Below are 20,788 nucleotides of genomic sequence, written 5' to 3'. Positions count from 1 at the left end.
CGTTATTTATATCATAGTGTATATAAATTTCTCATTTCCCAATAATGGCCTCATCGCGAATGCGGACGGTGCTATTTCAGTACGATCGATTTCATCGATCCCATCGTTTTGATAGCGTTTCCCCGATCATGTCGATTCCACGATCGACCACTAGTCGCACGCAATTCACTATGGTAAAACCAGGAGTATTTTCTCCGAGTTTACAGACGATTAAGGGCCATCGTAATTATTTTAAGAGGCTTCTTCGTGAGAGCGGTGGCTGTTGCCGATTACTACGTGTCGCCTACGACGGCGCCGCTCTTCTCGCCACTAATGCGAGAGTCATTATGCCCGGTATGTATAAACACTTTGCACGATATTATCCCACCCAACACAAAAGCTTGCAACAACATTGCTGCAACATTGCATATCGCAGTGTAATGGTACATTATAGATATTGCAGAGACATTATTTTACAACATTACTTCAGTAATATTGTAGCAATATTATTGTAAAATATTGATATAATTATGTTTGTAATATGTATTATTGTATTGTTGTAATATAATATATTGTTTCCTCATTTCATTTTTATAGTTTACTAAAAATGACAAAACGCGCGCTCCGCGCGCGCAGTTTGTGGTTGAGCATTGTATATTTTAAAAAATTTGTATACATGCAAACAAGTAATTGTATGCGCAACGTCAATTTAAAATAAAAAGTAATTTATCACTCACTGATAAGATTGGCAAACAGCAGAGTTGTACATCGTTAACTATACATATATGTTAAACTGTAAACATACAAATATAGATATGATTAGATATAAACTAATTATGTAAAATCAAAATTATTGTATTAAATATATTTTATATTTTATATTTTTTTTAAAAGATATTTATTCAAATAATTATATAAGATACTGAAAAAGTCTTTCTTTTAAGTATAAACTCACAAAATTGTATACGTATGGTTTTGTCTCCAACATTTATTCGAATCGTCGTTCGAATCATTTGAATAAATCAAATAAAAACACAGTTTATTTCGCACAAGTAGCAGATAACATAAAAATGTAAGACACTTACCTCACGTTTTTTCCGCTGTTGCCCGATGCCTCCTGAGCCTCCTCCTCCTCTCAGATTTCCTTGTTGCACTCACACATCACTCGCGAAAATCACCGATCACGCGAAATTTCGGACACTCCCGTACGCGATGTGAAATACCACGAAACACACGAAATAGTATTAATAAATATCGCGTGATTTTCTGTCATACAAATTACTCTAAGCGACTTTCTTAACTTCTTGCCCGTTCGAGTTGCGAAGAACGACAGCGCAAACGCCGAAGTCGTACAAATTTCTCTCTTTTCCCGAAGATGGAACAGATTACACGAAATCGATAGATAATTAAAAGCGCGGTGCGTAAACGAGATGTAACCGCGACGAAGTACCACGGTTTACATGTATATTTTAGATGAGTTATGCCCGTTTCTACCAGTGCAGATTAACTTTAATCTCGGCTTAAATTACCGCTTGTCTTTTTCCAATTAGTAAAACTAGAAAAAGATGCAAAGTAAGTTGAGCCAAGATTAAAGTTAAACTGCGTTGGTAGAAACGGTTATTAGTCTCGTGAAATATCTATGTATACGTTGAGAAAGAGACGTCGCCTCAATATACAATTCGTTTCTCATTACCTATAAGTTGTAAAAACTTACTAATTAATCGTGGAACGTTACTTGTTACTAATGAAGATGTGCAATTCAATAGAGTTTTATCCCTGCTTTTATCACGATCGAGTCTTGGAGACCGATAACGCGAAAGTAATACGACGCACGGAGCGACTCTCGCCACTGCCTGCCGGCCCGACGTTCGGCGAGCGAGTGAGAACGCAGCGACCTTCAAATACACGATGACACGCAAAACATCGTACGTCACCGCGCCGAGTGAAAAACAACAAAAAACGTTGAGAGTTCGTTGGCCCGCCTACTGAAAAAACTGAAAAAACTATACCTAATATTTCAAATTACTTTGTTCAGTGATAGTTACTACGTTTTGCGTATCGTTCTGCGGACTTATTGGTATTAATTCTGTTCAACCGAGAAAATGTTTCGAAACAAATATCGTTGTTACTTAAATTCTAATTACTAAGATTAGAGATTTTACCTCAATAGTTAATGTATACAAATGTATATTTCTAAATTGCAAATCTTCATTTACTATGAATCCAAAAGAGAAGTGAAGCACACCGCGCTTCGGGAAAACTAATCGGCATCATGGAAAAGAGGTCTCAACTATTCGATATTATCTAATCACTTTTATTTGACTTGAAAAATTTGCATGTAAACGGGACTGAGTAATGCGTAAGCACTGTGAGAAAAAAAGTTACATACTACGAGCTATAAAATAACATGTCACGTGTCATTTTTGCATTATTTCGTTCGCATTCGATGGATACAATTACGCGAAATAGAAAGCAAAAATAAGAAAACTGGCAGTAAAAATAAATTACTCGATCTAATTTGGATTTTTTTTAACCGGATATTTTATCAAAGATAATAATTATTGCAATATTTTAATTTCGGCCGAACATTTTACGACTGCTTTTACGACATTCATTAAATGTTTTCAATATAATAATTAAAAAATATCAATTATGTAATATTTAGTTTTTCAGTCGTAATTGATTAATTATTTTTAAAGCATCCATTCGTTTATTATCGTTTTGAATTTAGTATTAACATAAGACTCACGTTATAACTCTTTTATCGAGTGAGATTTAAATATCGAAGAGATGGCGCGTGCTAACGCGACAAGAGAAAGAATAAAGCCGATGCCGTAGGTCTCTTTATTGTCTTCAGTATCTTTGAACTAGAATTTTAAAAACATGTATGTATATTTTATTTCATGATAATTTAACCCCTCAAAAATACGCCGCGCGAGTGCGAGAATACATTTCTAGCAAAATCAGTAAGGGGGGAAAAGAGATGAACAAGAAGATTATCATATTTCAATGCAAAAAGTATAGCGAGGAGTACCTATTACGATTCGCGGTAAATGATAGGTAGAACGACATCATCGATCCTTATCGCGAGCTCAGCTTTGCTAAAAAGAGCAGCAGATCGTACGAGTTACCTCGCTGCCAGGTACCCAAGAATTCTACGGGATAATAATAAGAGCTCACTATTTCATGCCAAGCCAACCATAATTACTCCTCGTTGCTAATACATGGTTGTCGTCAACACGATTAGTGCTGTCTTCTTTCGCGAGTTGTCTCGTCTCATCGTAAATTACCGGAATTGAGTAACTGAATACGAGCTCTCTGATTGCGAGTGACTTTCTTATTAAGCAGCAGTCTTACTAAACTTGTATCAAAGTAGATAGAATTTTTTTAAGTGTTATATATGGTAAGCTAATGAATGCATTTCGTCGTAACAATTATTAAGAGAATTTCTTCGCGCAAATTTTAGTACATTAAGATTTCTAAAAGAAATCTTCGCAACAAAAGATTATACACTTGGTCCAGGACAATTTTTTTGCATTTTATTAATTTACAAAACACTGTCTTTCTACAAGTAAGTCTACAAGTATATTAATCTTTTTTGCATTTTATTAATTTACAAAACACTGCCTTTCTTCAAGTAATTACGACATGAATCGACAATTGCAGCTTAATTAGTGACGGTATAATTGAATGCCGCAGAAATTTAATAGGGTAAAATATAATTATAATAAATGTGCTAAAATAACATTTAATGAAACATTGTGCCAATGCTTACAGCGATATATGAATAAACCAATATACTTTCATTAGAGCAAAGTCCATTGAAATGAGATTTTACTCCGTATTGGAGATATTTATGTGGAAGGAAAGAAAGACGAGAAAATGAGATATATTTACTTTAATACTGCAATGATCTTTTTGTTTGTATATCGTCCAATATCGTTCTGAGCTCTTCGTCTTCTAAACGTCCCTCGAGACTCGGGATGAGAGCTTTCGCCTCCTCTGGATTTTCGGGACACAAGTTAGCTAACGAGGCAATTTCAAATTTGTGTAACTTCTTTTGCATCAACAAACTGCAACAATGTAAAAAATATTAGATTTAGTGTTATATTTAACTTATATATTTCATGACAAGCATATTACAAGTATTTTACGCAACATTTAAAAAAACGACTTATCTGTAGTAACTGAAAGATATATAAGCTACCTTCTAACGGCTGCGATTGTCTCTTTATTTTTCAATTTTCCGAATCGGTTGGTGTATGTTAAGCTCTTCATGAATACTTCAGAAAATTCCTGTTCCTCTTCCGCCGACTCATTTTGAGCTTTTCTGTGCTCAAGAAGCATGTAGACTTCTGATATCAACAATGTCTCGGCATTTTCAAATTCTGTGAAGAAATTCATCGCCTTCGTTATTTAACTAACAACGAAAATCTTAATAGACATAACAGGATAGAGGAGACGAGGACTTGCAACGCATTTTACAAACTTCTCTACATACAAAAACTTTATTAGAAATAGCCAAGCCTTATATTATCTCTTCTGTACATGTCCAACTCCATTTGATATAACGTAATTCGTAGTATCACAGTATTCGCGCGTTACATCTCCGTACTGTAACTTGTTGCTTTAAAATAATCATTATGCTGACTTGTTTATGTATCCCTTTTCTACTAGGAAGTCGTATATCTTTCGCGTTTTGTTCACGTCGCATTTTAGGAGGGCACGGGCCTGGGACAATCTGAGATGACCGTTCCTCTTGTTTTCCGTTATTAAAAGCTGCTTAAAGTCTAAATAAATGATGGGCACGAGTCTCGCGACGGAGCAGATCTCTCTCTCATCGGCGTTCAGTTTCTCGTATCCCGGTAAACCCTTTACGGCAAGGGGGGGCGCGGTCTTGCGTTGCGTGAGAATCGGACTGCTGCAACTGGCTGCGACGCTGTCGGGCAATAGACATCTCCAGCTGTACTCCGGATTGTTGAGATACTGCTTTCTCTCCCGCTCGTTCTCCTGTCTCAATTTACTGAGCTTTTGGAACATGGGTACGCTGTAGAAGTGCTTGAGCCCGTTCCGCCTGAACTCCAGTAACCTATTGATGTGATTTTTCAGCTCGCCGGCGCGGTGAAGACCCTCCATGATGTAGTCAAATTCTATCCCGTCCACAAGCTGCATGAAGATCAACAGTCTCTCTGCGAACGGCCTCATTATCGTATTCTCATATCTCTGTATCGACGTTATGACCCTGCGAAACGTGATTAGCCCGTGGTCACGTATAACTTTCCGTCTCCTCGCGCGTTCCTTTAATCTGTTGTTATATGCCTGCACTATTGCCACTTGCAAGGCTCGCCCTAACTCGTATGCGTCGTCGTCCGGTTGAAACTCGCCGAAATCGAGATCGGACACCAGTGATTCCGCGTGATTATCGAAATTCACCACGAAGTCGGACCTGGCCGCGTTATAACCTGCCAGCAGTCTGGCGTTAATTGTATCCGGCGCGAATCTGGGAGGCTCTTCCAGATCCTGCAACTTATACATGTAGGGAATCGGCTCGCAGCCAAACAAACTGGCTCCACTCTCCTCGAACCTCGGCAGGCCCGGCAGAGCCTGATTGTTTATGTAATGCTGCAAATAGTGCGTCTTGCACTCCTCGGCGGACTTGCTGTGCATCCTGCGTCCCACGTCCACCCAATTACCGAAGCCGCACTGCTGCAGAACGTCCAGCAACTCGAGCTCGTGCTTCGCGGCCCAGCCGCTTTCATCGATCAGGGGAAACTCGTTTTTTATGATCACGTAGTCGTGATCGTTCTTGTGCTCGTCGGTTTCGCGGCCCCTGGCGAAGCAAGGAGGACACATCTCGACGTCGGTGCACATGGCACAACGAATGTACGGTTCCGCGAGAGTGGACCTGCACACGCGGCATACGGGATCTGAGGCGAAAATTTTATCCTTCGAGACTGACACCTCGAGCTCTACGTCTGCATGCTCAGACTCGTCCGTTGGACTCAATAAACAGTCTGAAAGAGGAAAATCGTCACCTTAGTCTCGGCCGCTCGGGGGTGCAGGCAGGAAAGCGAGTCTAAATCAGCGGATTTTTGTTTGAAGCTGCGCGTGTTCAAGCCTCACAGCACGAGTCGAGACTTGAAGGTAACATCAGCGTTAGGCATGTTGACACTGTTATCGCAATAGTAGCAGATCGCATTTGCATTTGCTTCCTTTCTTTGGCCGCGGTTCACTTAATGCTACAAATGCTGCCAAGTGTTTTTCTCTTTCTCTTCAAAAAAAAAAAGAGAAACGCTTTGCAGCATTTGTAGCACCAAGTGGACTGCAGGCTTTAACAGGTAAATGTCAGCACAGTTAAAACAAATTAGTTAAGTTAGTCGATATTATTTTGATAAGCCCACGCGATGAATTTCTACTTGTCGTGTTGTCAACAAGCGTCACGAAAGTGAGGTTAGCCGCAGCGTGTCACAAGGCTAGTGGCAGAGAACGATTCGTAAACGCTAAAAACCGCTTAGTAGTAGACGTGAAATGAGGCAGAGAAAAATCTAAGTCGTATACAATAAACTTTCGCGACTTATAAGTCTGCCTTGACCTACGACTACGACTAAGGCAGATTTAAGAGTTTCCGGAACGCTCTCGGCTATCAGCCTTTGCGTTTTAAGACGAGGAAATAAATGTACCTTTCGGAAACTGCAGATCCGCCGCGTCCTCCTCCGTCATATCCGTGAGATTAGGATTAGCCATGTCGATCTCTATGGAAAAACGTCTATTTACTGCCGATTAAAAGGACGCTCTGGCACGCCAAACACTTCATTCAGCACTCGCGAATCACCCAGCGTCCTTCGCTCCGTCCACGCACGATCAAGGACGCGCTAAGTCACGTGATCAATCACCAATCGCGTGCCGCGTGCGCCACGTGAACGGCAACCGCTTAGTGGCGCGATCAGGCGGCGGGATAGCGAACGATTAGTTGAACAAGTAGTTCAGCCGGTACAAAAGTCTTTTCATTATTTTACTACTGCATTTTGAAACGTGTGCACGAAGAAAGGAATAAAAGAACAAGGAGTTAGGGCCGATTTCATCGACTCCGTTTAATTCAATCGGTCGATTAAATTTCAGTGTTTCGTTGGAATTGATCACCAATCACGGAGTTGGTGAAATCGGCCCTTAAACCTTACGTCTGCGATTAAATTTTCATCTCAGGGGCTCAATCGTCAATCTTTTTCTCTAGCGTGAATTCGTGAAAAGTTAAAATTTTCATTGATAAATATTAATTGACGAGTTTAATATTTATCAATGAATTTTTCACTTTTCACAAATTTACGCTAGAGTAAAAGATTCATGATCGAAAGGTTCGATTAAATCTTTTCTTCTAGCGTGAGCTCGTGAAAAGTGAAGAATTTCATTGGCGCAATATATACACTTTTCACGCTAGAGGAAAAGATTTATGATCGAGCTCCAGTTGATAATTAACAAACGTTAGAAATGGTGACCCTAAGCCCTTGCGTCCACGACGCTAAAAATCGATCCGAGAAATGTGTAGTCAATCAACTTGCAACTTTTATAGAAAAGCAGTTGATTATCGGCTACACATTTCTCGGATCGAGAAGTCGCGTTGCGACACGCCAATTTTCAGAGACACGTGATTTTATTAAAAAATAACATGTGCGCAAAACGTTCGTAATTTTTCAACAAGCTAAGTGTTTGCAGTATACAATCAGCAATTTGACGCTGAAGTTGATAAAATATTGCGTGAAATTGGCATCGAATGCACTCGTATTAAACTTGTATTCCGATCTACAATGTGTTCTTTGCGTCTAGAAACTTTATTTTATAGGCAATAAATACGTTTAAAAAATTTGTGCGTGTTGATAAACTGTATGTTATACATTACACAATTGTCGATACATTTTTTAAGCATATTGATTTGCCTGTATAAGATAAAATGTTTCTCGTTGCGAAAAACACATTGCAGACTGGACTTTAATGTAACAGACGACTGGCGGCAGAAATTCAGCAAGTCATTTCGTGATCATTTAGCTGGCACTTTAATAACGCTGCGACGTGTGGCATGTAGACACTGCACTAGGTGCATCCTAAACAATAAACCAGGCGTTGCTTGAAAATGCGGGATAATTAAGGTCGAATGTGGAGCGATAACGTCGGAATACCTAATCGAGAGAATCCGCGTTGAAACCATTAGTATGCACATTTGTCACCTCTCAATGAAACAATGAACGTGAGACCATGGAAAACAAATCGCCAGCGTCGCCAGCAAAGAGAAATCATTATCAGGATGCACGTTATTATATCGCGATGTTTTCTAACTTTCGCTTAGAGACGGGTGCATAAGGTGCCATTAAGCCAATATTTTCGCGAGAAAGATGGGAAGGTAATATTAAACAATAAGAATCGCGAACAAATTCACTGATAATATCGTCGTTGGACGAATAAATAACAAATGAAAGTATTCCGACATGATTATCTCCTCTCTATACGATTCGTTAGCAAAAGTGAAATTTTGTAATGAAGAAAATATCTTAATTCGCGGTAGATAAATTTTGCACATGTCGCCATCAAATCTTAAAGTAATTTTTACGTAGTCAGATGGATTTATAATAAAAACATGATGATGCTTTCGTATAAAAGTTCGAGTATTTCTGTACGGAACAGAAATTTATTTTTATTCATTATGTGCCTTTAAATATTCGCGGCGATAAGATATTTAGAACAGCTAGTTTGCAAGTATATACGTAACAATAGCATCATTATGCGCAAACATTAGCCGACATTTTGTGAAAGTATCGGATAAAACATGTGTTAAACGCGCTAACAGCTTTCTATGCCGAAGACTTGTCGCCAACAACAAGAACGGCGATTAACTTTGCGACTTTATGAAATATCTTCTCCAATCCTTTCTATACTAGTGTAATTGCAAATATTTCTTACATTTTCAGCATAATTACCTAAAAATCTAGGGAGTCCTTTTGCAATATTATTCAACTGAACACTCGCTTTTCTGAAAGCGTGCGAAAATTAATCCCATACAGCACAGAAAGTTAAAATAATGAATGCTGAAACGTTGCAATGTTGAAAGTCGAAATACAAATAACTTTACTACGTCACCGCGTGAACGATCCTGCGGACGGCGTCACCGTGTTTCGCCGTAAACAACACGGCAAAAACCGAGCGCCGGTTCCAAGAAATGACGTAGCGTGAACACTTCGGTTGAAAACAATCTATTGTACGGAATTAGTCGACGAGGCCTAGTCGAACGAGGCGGATGTTCCGCGAGTCTTCGCGTCACTCCTCGTAATTTTGCACGTGTAAATGTTACAGAGATTACTTCTTGGCAAGCGATTAATATATTAAAATTTTTCGTTACCATTTTACCCGATGATTCATATATTACTTTGCGCTTTCATTTCCTACGAGAATCACGATCATCTCCCACGCAACGCGATCGTCTCGTGTAAGAATTATTAATATTCATCAATCGCGTTTAAGTAATTGTCGTGATCCATAAACATATCGTTGATTTCTACGGCGATTTGCCAAGGTGAATATCACGCGTAATTTGAAGAGAAAATACGATAAGGAAATTACATACGTGAATTATTAGCGATAATACCTTTTTCGACAATCAAACTCGGATGAATCTCTCTTACGTCGTGCTTTAAAATTTTCGTCGGTTCAAATTAAACATTTGTCACTTTCAGATCAAAAGCGCAAAGTAACATATGAATCGTCGGGTAAAATAATAACGAAAAATTTTAACATATTGATCGCTTGCCGAGAAATATGTAATGTAATCTCTCTAACATTTACACGTGCAAAATTACGCGTGTAACATAAAGTTTCGATTTTCGTCGCGTTCGGGAGTGCCGTTTAAACAATCGAACCACAGACTTTTCAAAGCCTATTTGAGGAACAAGTATTCGTTAAATGTCCGTTCCTGTCAATGGCCACACTTTGAGTTTGACAGTTTTTGGGGCATAATACTCGTCGACTCGAAGTGGAGGCGAACTTGATAGAACAGAATACCCTCACCTAAGCTTTATAAACGGGAGTGTAAAATCGCGCGAACGATCTTTGTGTTTTCGCGAGTGTGCCGGAGAACAATCCGAGTGGAGGAGGAGGCCCGGGACAGGCATCGAGCGCCGGCGGAGCAACTTTACGGTAAATATTTTTTATTTTGTGTACAATTAATCTTTTTCCAGTTCATTTTTGAGTCATTTTATTTCATAATTCTATAACTTCGAAATAGTAATTAGAGAACGAAAAATAATTTAAAATTTTATAAAAGTTTATTCGTGTGAAGATCTTATGCGCAAAATATTTTGCGAATTAATCATTTAAATATCCAACCAAATAAAACGTTTAATATGCATAAAAATTATTTATATTTCACAATATTAATTTTCTTAAACACTTTTTTAATTAATTCTATATTTGTGTGTTACAGAAACATCAGAGCTAACTCCGCTGCTGCGCTTCGGATGGTGAGTCAGTACTTTTTATTATAAATTTTAATTTATCACGAAACGTATTATTAAAATAAATATAACGCGAACTAAATTATTTTTTCTACATACATATGCACTTGAATTTCGAAATTGGAGATTGAGTCACGAAGAGACAGTCATTATCTATTCTTGAATAAATAACGGAGGTAAAAATATACTTGATTAGTTTTATGCAGCAAATTTTTTAAATTAATTTTCTTCTTTATTTAACTTCTCGTGTTCGTGCATTTCAATACGATCGACACTCGTATGTAGTTCGAACCGTACGAAATATCTGTCTGCGACGATAATAAACCGACTATGGAAGGAGTTTTCTTCCTTCCTGATCTCTGGTCAAAATGACCAGACTGTATGGCCAGAAGCGACGAAAGATAGGTCCAATCTGGCCCGACAACGCGGTAAGTCAATAATATTGGCCACTTTGATGGGATATGTAAATAAGGTGATGTACATACGAAATAAGTTGATTTCTTCTTATTTGTCAAAATTCGGGTGGGATATATATCCTTATCTTTACATATTCTCGCATATGTGCGAGATTAAACAGACCCCTATTAAATTCCTATTAAATCGCGCGCGACAACCCCAAATCGGACCTATCGGGTCGCGGTTTTAACTAAAGACTTGCAGGTCAAACAATGTAACTGAATTAAGGTACAGCTACAGATGGAGAGAAAGTAACAAAGTTAAGTTGCTAAAAAGAAGTAACTGTATCTGTAACTTCGTTACAAGTAACGAGTTACTTCCCAACCCTGTATATATATATATATATATAATTTTTGCAACGATCAGAAATTTTCAGAGGAATAATCCCATTTCAGCACTTCCGACAGTTGTAAAAAATATTCTGCTAAACGCAACTAATGTTAACTCAACATAACAATTCAGCAAATTACAACAAATTACAATTCAGCGGACGTTACACGTTTTTGCAATATCTTTTCAACGTTGAATCTACATTTCGTAACATTGATGCAATATTGCAATGTTGTAATGGAACGTTTCTGAGATGTTGATTCAACATTTGTGTGCTGTATGGAAATATTGCAACTAAGAAAAACCGAGTCTGGAGCAATTTTAACGAATTCGTAGAAGAAGTTATGTGTATCGGTCTAACGTACGACCGTTCAAATCATCCGGGATATTCTGTACATTAGAGCACGAGGAATACTGTTTATCTTTTGCTTTCTATGTTTCACATGCGCCCTACGAATGTCCCCCGAACCGCGCCAGCCTTCACGCGACGCGTGTGTTCTGGAAACAATAGAAACTCAGGCTATACACGAGAGAAGTTTGTTCCGTATAGTTCTCTCGTGCTAGCGTGCATCGTGCATTAATACGCGAAAAGCTCGTCGCTCGGTCGCGGTTGCAGGAAGTGTCGACGAGTGTTGCGCGCGTGAAGTTGATTTCCGTGTTTTCGACGGGATACGCGGCCTGCTTAAAAATGGAGATAACGAACGACGCGGAGCCGGATTTCTCGAACGCGAGGACGCTGAATTTCTGCGAGCTGAAGGACGAGGACGTCCACTCGATGCGCACCAGCATCTTCAATGATGTTTACGGAGTAACGACTGTTAAAGGGTAAGATATCGTTTGGACTTGTCGGACAAATTAGAAGAGTACCGCTGGAAGATCACTCAGTTAACCTCAAATTTTATGGAGTTTAGGCATTTTTTGCAAAAACGACCATTAACTCTTCACCGGTCGCGGATATTTGTGAGATAAAACAGAAAAAGTATAAAATAACATTTATTTTTTAAATAGATAACACTTTATCCGTACGTATCTCCCTTGATTTGCAGAGAGTTAATTTGAAAATAAGAAAGCGGAATAAATTTTTTATTTACCGCTCAAATGATTTTATCCTTTAGTTTCTTACATAAAAACATGGAGCAATTTGGTACTGACTAATTATTTATAGCAAATTCTAATTGTTGCAAACGAGACATTGAAGATACATAATTTATCACGTTTCCTTTTTGCGTTTTAGAAAGGATAAAATTGATTGATTTTAACAAATTAAGAAAAAGTAATTATCGTATTTTTTAGCTTATTTTATATTATTTCTTTGATTTGTCGAAGTTGCGCAATTTTATTCTTCGCAGACCGTTTACCAAGAAGTTATATCAAATTAATTACACACTTTTTCGATTATAACAAGATGAATTTTTTCTTCAAAGAAATACCAGCTTTAATATGCAATAATAATCCATTATTTAATATTACTTTGAAATGCAGATAGCAGAATTTTTTTCGACTCACGTTTATTTGATGTAATACGTCAAATATTTCATGTGACGATAAAATATTTGAAGTACATGTTATAAAATACAAGGTAATTGCTCCGTTCTCGGTACCGGATAACTTACCATTGTTTATAGTACACGTGTTTTTCCACAAAATCAAAGTCGCGTAATAAAACTCATTGTCAGGTACGTTATATTGACAATTTGATTGCGTTACGCAGAAAAACACAAGCCAATGAAGGATCGATGATAATAAAGTAATGTTCACAATAATCTAATATTAAATGATAATAAGTCATCCTCCAAGCTTCAATTAATTGTATAAGAAACATCTCGGTTAACGATATTCTCAGCTGGGTTCATTAAATCTCTAGAAATTCGTCGTAACGAATAAATGCAAATGAAGGCCATATTCTCCATTGTGTTTAGTAATTACGAACGTGTTTTGTGAAAAAAGTCGGTAAAATTTATATCTTATGCGATTGATACTTAAAGTGTCGGCGAATACTTAATGTTACGTCACCGTAAATTACATCCATAAACGTAACCGGTGCCGTGTCCAACGACGAGAAAAAAATTTCAACGCGGTTTTATCCAAGTCTTGCCTTCCGAGTGTAGCATATCGATATTAATCATTCGATTTGACGACTCGGTTATAGGATGGTCTATTCGTAATCGTACGATTGAAAAGCGATGTCGCCATACGATGAAATAAGTATGCAAATAATGAAGAAAATCATGCTTTTATGTTTCTCCCCTTTTCTATATCATCCATACATTGAGAAAAATATCCTGGCCTATCTAACCGGATAATTCAATTACATATTAACGAACGGATATATTCGATTAAAATGTATATCCGATGAAAGATATAATCGGTTTTTCATTGAATTTCGTCGGTAACTGCACAGTTGAAAAATATGTGTTAAATTTAACAGATATCACATGTCCCAAACGGTCCACACAAATTTTTGTGTTAATTTAACATAATATGGATATGTTAAATGATCACACTAATACCCTGTTAATATTTTGACACCAAATAAATACGAATCTTAAAATAATCTAAAATAAATTTTCTGTAAAATTAACACATTTTTAATGACAAAATAAATTTAAAAAATGTAATTTTTACATTTTACAGATGTAATAAATCAAATGACGGTTCGAAATCACTCTGACCTATGTTATACCAATATATAGAATAAAAGCAACATTTTATTCTGTAAATGTTAACAGATAAACCTTGTTACTAATAATATAGAACATATGTATTGTGTAAGATAAAAAAATAGTACACATTGTGTTGTTTTAACATTTCTTTTTAGTTATTTTAATAATTTTACATTTGAGGTTAATTAACACAAGAGCAATATGTTAAATTAACACATGAATGTGTTAAACATTTAACACAAAAATTTTAACCGGTATTTTTTTAAACAAAAAAACACAAATTTTCCAACTGTGTGCAATTTCATTGGATATATCCATAATTTAATCGGAAAACTTAATAAAGAAAAACCGATGATTATTCTTCCATCGGAAACACTACTAAATCGACTTATTCAATGGAAATTTTTCTCATTGTAACAAATCGCTGTATGTAAAATAAAAAACTGGAATTTTTTTACTGAACACTGAACCATCGACACTGATTAACCGAATTCCGAGATGTCGATTATTATTAACAGCATCGATTTAATACAGATGACTGAGTTACATAAATAGAGAGAGAATTACATCTATGTAATTAATCACCACTATGTTACTTTGTCAAAACGTCAAAATGAATCGTGCCAGCCTAATAGACATTTATTGTCCGCGCCGGACCTTCAAATCTACGACACCGTAAAATACGCAACAGCTACAACGACGTCATTTGTATTATCGATAGTAAACTGTCAAACGCATCTTAAAATCAATCACGTATGTGATGTCCGGAGCTTAGACATTTCGTGAAAGAATCCGATGGGCTCGACAGACCCGACATAGCGAGTTTGAAAGATACCACGAACGCGCTCGTCTCCACTTGAGCTTTAAGAAATGGCATCTTTCTGTTTCTCTCTCTCTTTCGCTGGAGTTATTCAACCTTTTACGGTTCAGTTACGACTACAATTTATCTCATTAACGTCGCCGCGAGCGTTTTCACATAACGGTGCACGCATTTAGCGCCGGTCAGTCCCGATGCAAGGGACTTGATCGTGCAACCAATTTACAGCCGAAGCTGCATATCGCTGGTTAGCATTGCAGTTATCTTTCGGCGTTCCACCGTTAACTCCAATTTTAGTGACATGTTTATATCTTACTTCGGATATAAGCAGGCTGTTTTTTTTTAAAGAGCGAGAGGGAATAATTTAAAAACACGAGGTGGAATAATCCTTTTTCGTAGGATACTTTCGAAAAAGTTTTCAATATTTATCAGACGTGCGCGTATGCAGGATGCATAATACCTACACTTGAATTAAAAAATTTACATTTGTATGTATAATTTATAATGACCATGTGCCGCGAATAGAACGTGATCATGTCTTCATTATATTTCATTTATATGCCAAAAAAAATCTTACGCGTGTGTCGATTTGTAATTCAGGCGGAATGTAATTCTATTATAGTAATATAGAATTCTAAGAAGTTCCTCCCGAAGAGCCACTCAATTATGGATCGAACTATCTCCATCTAAATTCAGACATAGGCAGGTACCACTTAAGATCGATGAATCGATCGATCCTGTCTCGTAGCATGATCTCTTCTTAGTTTGCGATCGCATCTTCGTCTCGATCATAATATTATACTCGTCTATCAATGATCACGAAGCTTATATAAGAATTCTCTCGAAACTCTTTAAACGTTGTTGCAAAATTTCATGTTCTCCCCGTTCATTTTAAATGCAACAGCTTAAAAAATATAATAATTAATCACGCGAAATACTAAAATAATATACTTCATTTATAAAATTAAATGTAATCAATTGTAATTCATTCATAAAATTTCTGTCGGCGAACTCATCGAATGTCATTGCCCGTTAGACAAAACAGCTTTTATATATAGTATACATAATTTTGAGGAGATACTATCAGTTAAAATGAACCTTAAGTCCGGCCTTATTAAAGTAACGTCGATGAATATTCATAAAGTGACTTGGGTTGAATCCTACCGATGTTCATGGACGCTACGATTATATGGCTCCAACGCAAATTACGATTTACGTAAGCTACCGTGATCGATGATACCGAGGTCGACTTCACCAAAAAGTGGCCTTGCAGAGAACGGATAATACGGTAAAAGGCGTCAGCTAACACATACACAGAAATTATGAACCTATTCCAAATTGTACAGTTACGTTATTGAAATAGCGCTCGGCAAAAACAGGATAATTATCAGCGATCTCATCAAGAAACATTCTTTATTCAGCATTCACTGGCTTCTTCTTATCAACGAAAATCAAGCTCCAGAGAGCGGAGTTTCTAAATATCATTGCATATGAAATGTCACATTCCGCAAGTTTTAGTTTTCCTCTAAAATAAAAAAATATCCGTTTAATATAAACGTCTTTCGATCGATTAAGTAAGATATCACGTAATATTCTTACAAAAATATGTTTCAGTTTTTATCTAACTTGCAGTTATAAGTTTACATTATACATTTCTGAAAACTTGGAAAATTTGTACAATATTAGCCCACTATTTAAACTGAAATATATATTATAGAATATTTTTTATACGTATTTAATTCCAGTTTCCTAATAAGTTTCTTAGAACAAATTAATATTAAACATATTAACATGAAAATTATTACACACAATTTAATAGCCAGTGTATAATTTTTTGTGTATATAAAAGATACATATTTTTATATGCTTTATATGTATATATAGACGAGTTCGCTGTCAGGCCTACGGTAGTACTGTCATTATACTAATTTAAAGAGAATGACTCTATGTTGCAAGACGTATAAGACGATGGAGAGCGCGAAACTACTTTCACCAGACGTTAATCGGCGGCAAACTTTTTTGCCACTGTTCGATCGATTAAAGCAACTTAGAAAGTTAATGGCAGCATCGATCGAACGTGCAAATTGCCACCGTTTTGTCCCAGCAGAAATAATTCCTTCTCGCACTTTGATCCATTACCGCATAAAATAGTCTAACTCTTTAATAGTTTTTTTCTGACTAATATACAGACCGATGTTCCGACGTAAGATACTATGATAATTGAGTCACAATGAGTGGGTCTTGCTATTTTTGCTTCTATTTGACATTACGTTTAACACTTAACGTGACCGCGTGATTTAAAATGACTGTAGTTTCAAATATAAACGTGAGACGAAAGGAAGAACCAAAGTTGTTGTCTTTCCTGTCATGACAAAGTATTTTCTTCATTCGTAGTCTTACGTTGAGAAACGAGGTTTGGATACTCGGAAACTAACTGTCACGTCCCGGAAGCAAATATGACTCTAATTTTGTTACGCAACGTCACTCGTGATTTCATGCGTGCATTTGGTTTGTTCTTTGCAGATATACAGACATAGGGATATTGAGCATTTTTAATAGCAATGCACGAAACAATTTAGAACTTATATCATTAAAAGAGTTTCGATTAAAATGCGTAAAAGGTATGACAACAGTCCTGTCAAGAAAAACTGATTTCAGTTCAAAGATATAAAACAGTCAAATGATATTAAAATAAAAGAAAAAGCCTGCACACTCGTATAACTGACTCCTAATATTTTGTATTCGAACTGCTTTATATTAAACATCGTTTGAATTATATTGATCTATACGCATTAACAATAAATAAATTTTGGTCGACCTTAACTGGCACGTGTTTAATAAATTCAAAAAATACGCAGCAACTTTTCGACCATGGGTCTATACTATTAGATTATGGGACCGATATAAAATGACAACAGTTTCGGTCCTGTTCAAGCGATTTCTAAAATGTACAATCGAAATCGAGATTAGAACCTCGTACGATTGTTAGGGATAGACACTATACGCATTAAATTGATCGTTCAAATATTGTACCTTGCGCTAATTACCTCGAACCCTAATTATTCTTCGCACTATGAAATGTCAATAAATCGTAGTGGATTGGCGTCGTTGTTATCGCAATAGTTAACGGTCGTGAAATGTCGTGCGAGATGTGACTTCGATTCTCTCAATAAAGAGAATACTTGCGGGCGGCCCTCGATAAAACCGTCACTGCACATTACCTGAACCTAACGGGACAAGACCGATTCGACCAGTGTGACGGTGCCACTCCTAGTCGACTGCTGCATACGTGAGGTAATGCACCTTGCACGTATATTTGCATCCTTCGTGTATCCTGCGTATATAATTGACCTGGTCCGATTTAATGTGTATTAGGTCAGATCCTTCTCTGAGAGAGCTAGACGTATCTTTTTCAAGCCTAAAAAGTGTGGAGATTGACACAATCTGAACTTCCGTTTAAAATATATCAGAACTTTCCCTGTTTTTTTTACTTATAAGCATTAAAAACGCCTCGGACGAATAAAAACTGCTCGCGATATAAAATGACAACAGAAAAATAAGAAGAGAGAGAGAAAAACTGGCAGAGCCTAAGCGTGGCAAATATATGCGTAATTATTTAGTAATTGCATCATTAAGGCGTGAAAGTTAAGCGTATCTAATTTAGAATATGACTGCATAACGGAGAAGTTAATTTACACGAAATATTTCTATTTCAAAAACAGCTATCGTCCCACAGTTCGCGCGATATATACGAGTGGTATTTAAATATATGCAAATTATAATATCAATGGACTTTCGAAAAACTCAGGAAATTTTTGATACAGTGGTAATAAATTATGTAATATAGTACAATATAGTATGTTTCGCGAATCAAAATGCATACCTTGATATCAGAATATCGACGCCGAGTACTGATAACTGTTTATGGTCACGCGGTATAATGATCCAATCGCATTATAGCAACCGTATCAAAATGATTTAAGCACTGAATTCTGCACGTTATTTATGACTTTGCATACCGGTTTGTGATGCTAGAATAGTTACGAGACTGCCGATTTCAAAATACGCCTATTATATGCCTCATACGTTACCGCAATTCTCAGATTTCAATAACTGATATGATGAACGATGATGCGAATGCCACTCTCTTAAAGTCAATCAGTGGATTATCACTGATCACAGTTACAAGTGTACCACTATGTGATCTCGCAGTGGTATACTTATAACTGTGATCAGCGACTATTCACCGCTTTTCAGTGATGATCCACTGAGTGATTTTAAGAGAGCAGGTATGCAAATTAACATATCAAACAATATTGATCATAATCATCGAATTTATCTTATGTGCCATGACACCTTCACAAAATAGAAACATCCAAGTCGAATCGAGTCCTACACGGAGAGAATTTTCCCTTAAAATTCACCCTGAAAATTATGTAATCGTGGGGCAACATGGCATTTTCAAGAACTTTATAAGAGTTTTTTAATTTTACCATACATTTTACTAGTAATTGTGACGGTAAAATTTTACTAGTAAAATACATTTACTAGTAAAATGTATGGTAAAATTTCACAAAAACTCATAACATTTTTTTTAATGCCACGTTGTCTCACGATTACATGATTTTCAGGGTAAATTTGAAGAGAGAATTCTCTCCGTGTACCGTATCACAAATCGCTAAAATTGTTCGTTGACATTATTCTATCAATTTAGCATCCAAAAAGTTTTCAAAATAATAATAATTCTTCATCGACGAATTAATATGTTCATGCGGTAAAAGAAGACAAAAAATTTTAACGAGACAGAAAAAAAACGGCTATATATTGGTCAAAGAAATTTAGAGGAAACTGTTAAAGTCTGTCACTCAACGACTCAATAAATAAAATGTTGACTCCTAGTCGCAAGCATGCAAGTCCATTTGCATCGATCGCGATCTTAATTCGAGAGAAATGGAACTCGAACTGCCGTATCAGATCATCGTTAAAATTTGACTTACTTCCAGACTAACAGCTTGTAAATCGACCGGCAATGTAAATACGATATCTTAGCCCCACTCGGTTTTTATACGTGCGTACCGACAAATCAAGTTCATATTTTTGCCGCGGTCGGCCTAATAGGTTATCATTAATAAACTGGTTCGCGCGCACCGACGCGACGATTGCCAAGTGGAATGAGATGGCATGGAACACACTGACCGGTTGACTCTGTTTTCGCGAATAGAGGCTGCTCGAGACGAACGATAGGCGACCGGTGTCGCCGGCACGGTGTATTAGGAAGAGCGACCATTAACGACTTCCCGATAAAGTTTGATAACGCGCGTGGCGACCGTTCGCCGCGACATTTGCATATCGGTTACGACGGCGCGACGCAACGTGTATGTACATCACCACCGGATTGCCTCGGGAATCGCACGAATAAATCTCCGGCACACCGGAGAAAACGTACCTACCCGCTTTATAACCGAAATCTGTTATAACTGTATTCCCAGTGTCACGCCGTGTATATTTTCATATCTGATTGCGCAATGTGTCCATGGCACTCGCCGATCGGAGTTTGATTATCGTGCGAATGGCCGATGCTGGGAAGCGGGCATACCGTGGAAATAAAGGACGTGCTCGCGGCGATTATCCTCGCTACATATTTGCCATATCGGGTTTACCTCAAGAAATACAGAAATTCATTGTGATATTTGCATTTGCACCGTTTCACAATCATAGTCGAGACGATGGATTCTTAATATCTACATAATCACGTACTTACGTGCTTTAAATACAAACGTATTTTATTTTTATGTCTGAAAAAGCTTATTTCATATTTATACAGGGTGTCCTAAAACCACCGGAGGTCCTCTTAATCACAGATTCCTTAGAACATTTCCAGACGAAAATCCTAATACAAAAGTGTCGAGGCTATAATAGTTTTTAAATTAGAAGCGATTATTTTTCACAAATGATAGGGCTGAAATTTCGCGCGCTCAGGAACGGCGAAATGACAAGTGATATAAAAAGAACGATATTCATAGGAGCACTTATATCACTTGTCATTT

At 37.1% G+C, this 20,788-nt stretch overlaps 3 protein-coding genes across 4 annotated transcripts in view; 1 reads left to right on the top strand and 2 right to left on the bottom strand.

The window, feature by feature from the left end:
- Positions 1-3,877: 3,877 nt before the first annotated feature.
- On the bottom strand, positions 3,878-4,383 carry LOC105561217 (DNA-directed RNA polymerase II 16 kDa polypeptide). Its single transcript, XM_012010998.1, has 2 exons — positions 4,187-4,383; positions 3,878-4,052 (listed from the first exon to the last, which is right to left on the bottom strand). Exons 1-2 carry the CDS (start codon positions 4,381-4,383, stop codon positions 3,878-3,880), a joined length of 372 nt encoding a protein of 123 aa, XP_011866388.1.
- An 88-nt stretch (positions 4,384-4,471) lies between these two features.
- On the bottom strand, positions 4,472-6,871 carry LOC105561206 (transcriptional adapter 2-alpha). Its single transcript, XM_012010980.1, has 2 exons — positions 6,660-6,871; positions 4,472-5,993 (listed from the first exon to the last, which is right to left on the bottom strand). Exons 1-2 carry the CDS (start codon positions 6,721-6,723, stop codon positions 4,621-4,623), a joined length of 1,437 nt encoding a protein of 478 aa, XP_011866370.1. The 5' UTR covers positions 6,724-6,871; the 3' UTR covers positions 4,472-4,620.
- Positions 6,872-11,776: 4,905 nt separating this feature from the next.
- LOC105561205 (membrane metallo-endopeptidase-like 1) overlaps positions 11,777-20,788 on the top strand; it is a 34,909-nt gene continuing 25,897 nt past the window's right edge. For both annotated transcript variants that reach the window (XM_012010978.1, XM_012010977.1), the window contains exon 1: positions 11,777-12,086. In XM_012010978.1, the coding sequence (XP_011866368.1) occupies positions 11,950-12,086 (137 nt within the window). In that variant the 5' untranslated portion in view covers positions 11,777-11,949. The remainder of the gene's footprint in view (positions 12,087-20,788) is intronic.

This window comes from Vollenhovia emeryi, unplaced genomic scaffold, assembly GCF_000949405.1.
Source record: "Vollenhovia emeryi isolate VEMERY1.0 unplaced genomic scaffold, V.emery_V1.0 DF939210.1, whole genome shotgun sequence".
Lineage (NCBI taxonomy): Eukaryota > Metazoa > Arthropoda > Insecta > Hymenoptera > Formicidae > Vollenhovia > Vollenhovia emeryi.
The sequence above is the reverse complement of the archived record's forward strand: the minus strand, read 5'-3'. Positions and strand labels throughout refer to the sequence as shown.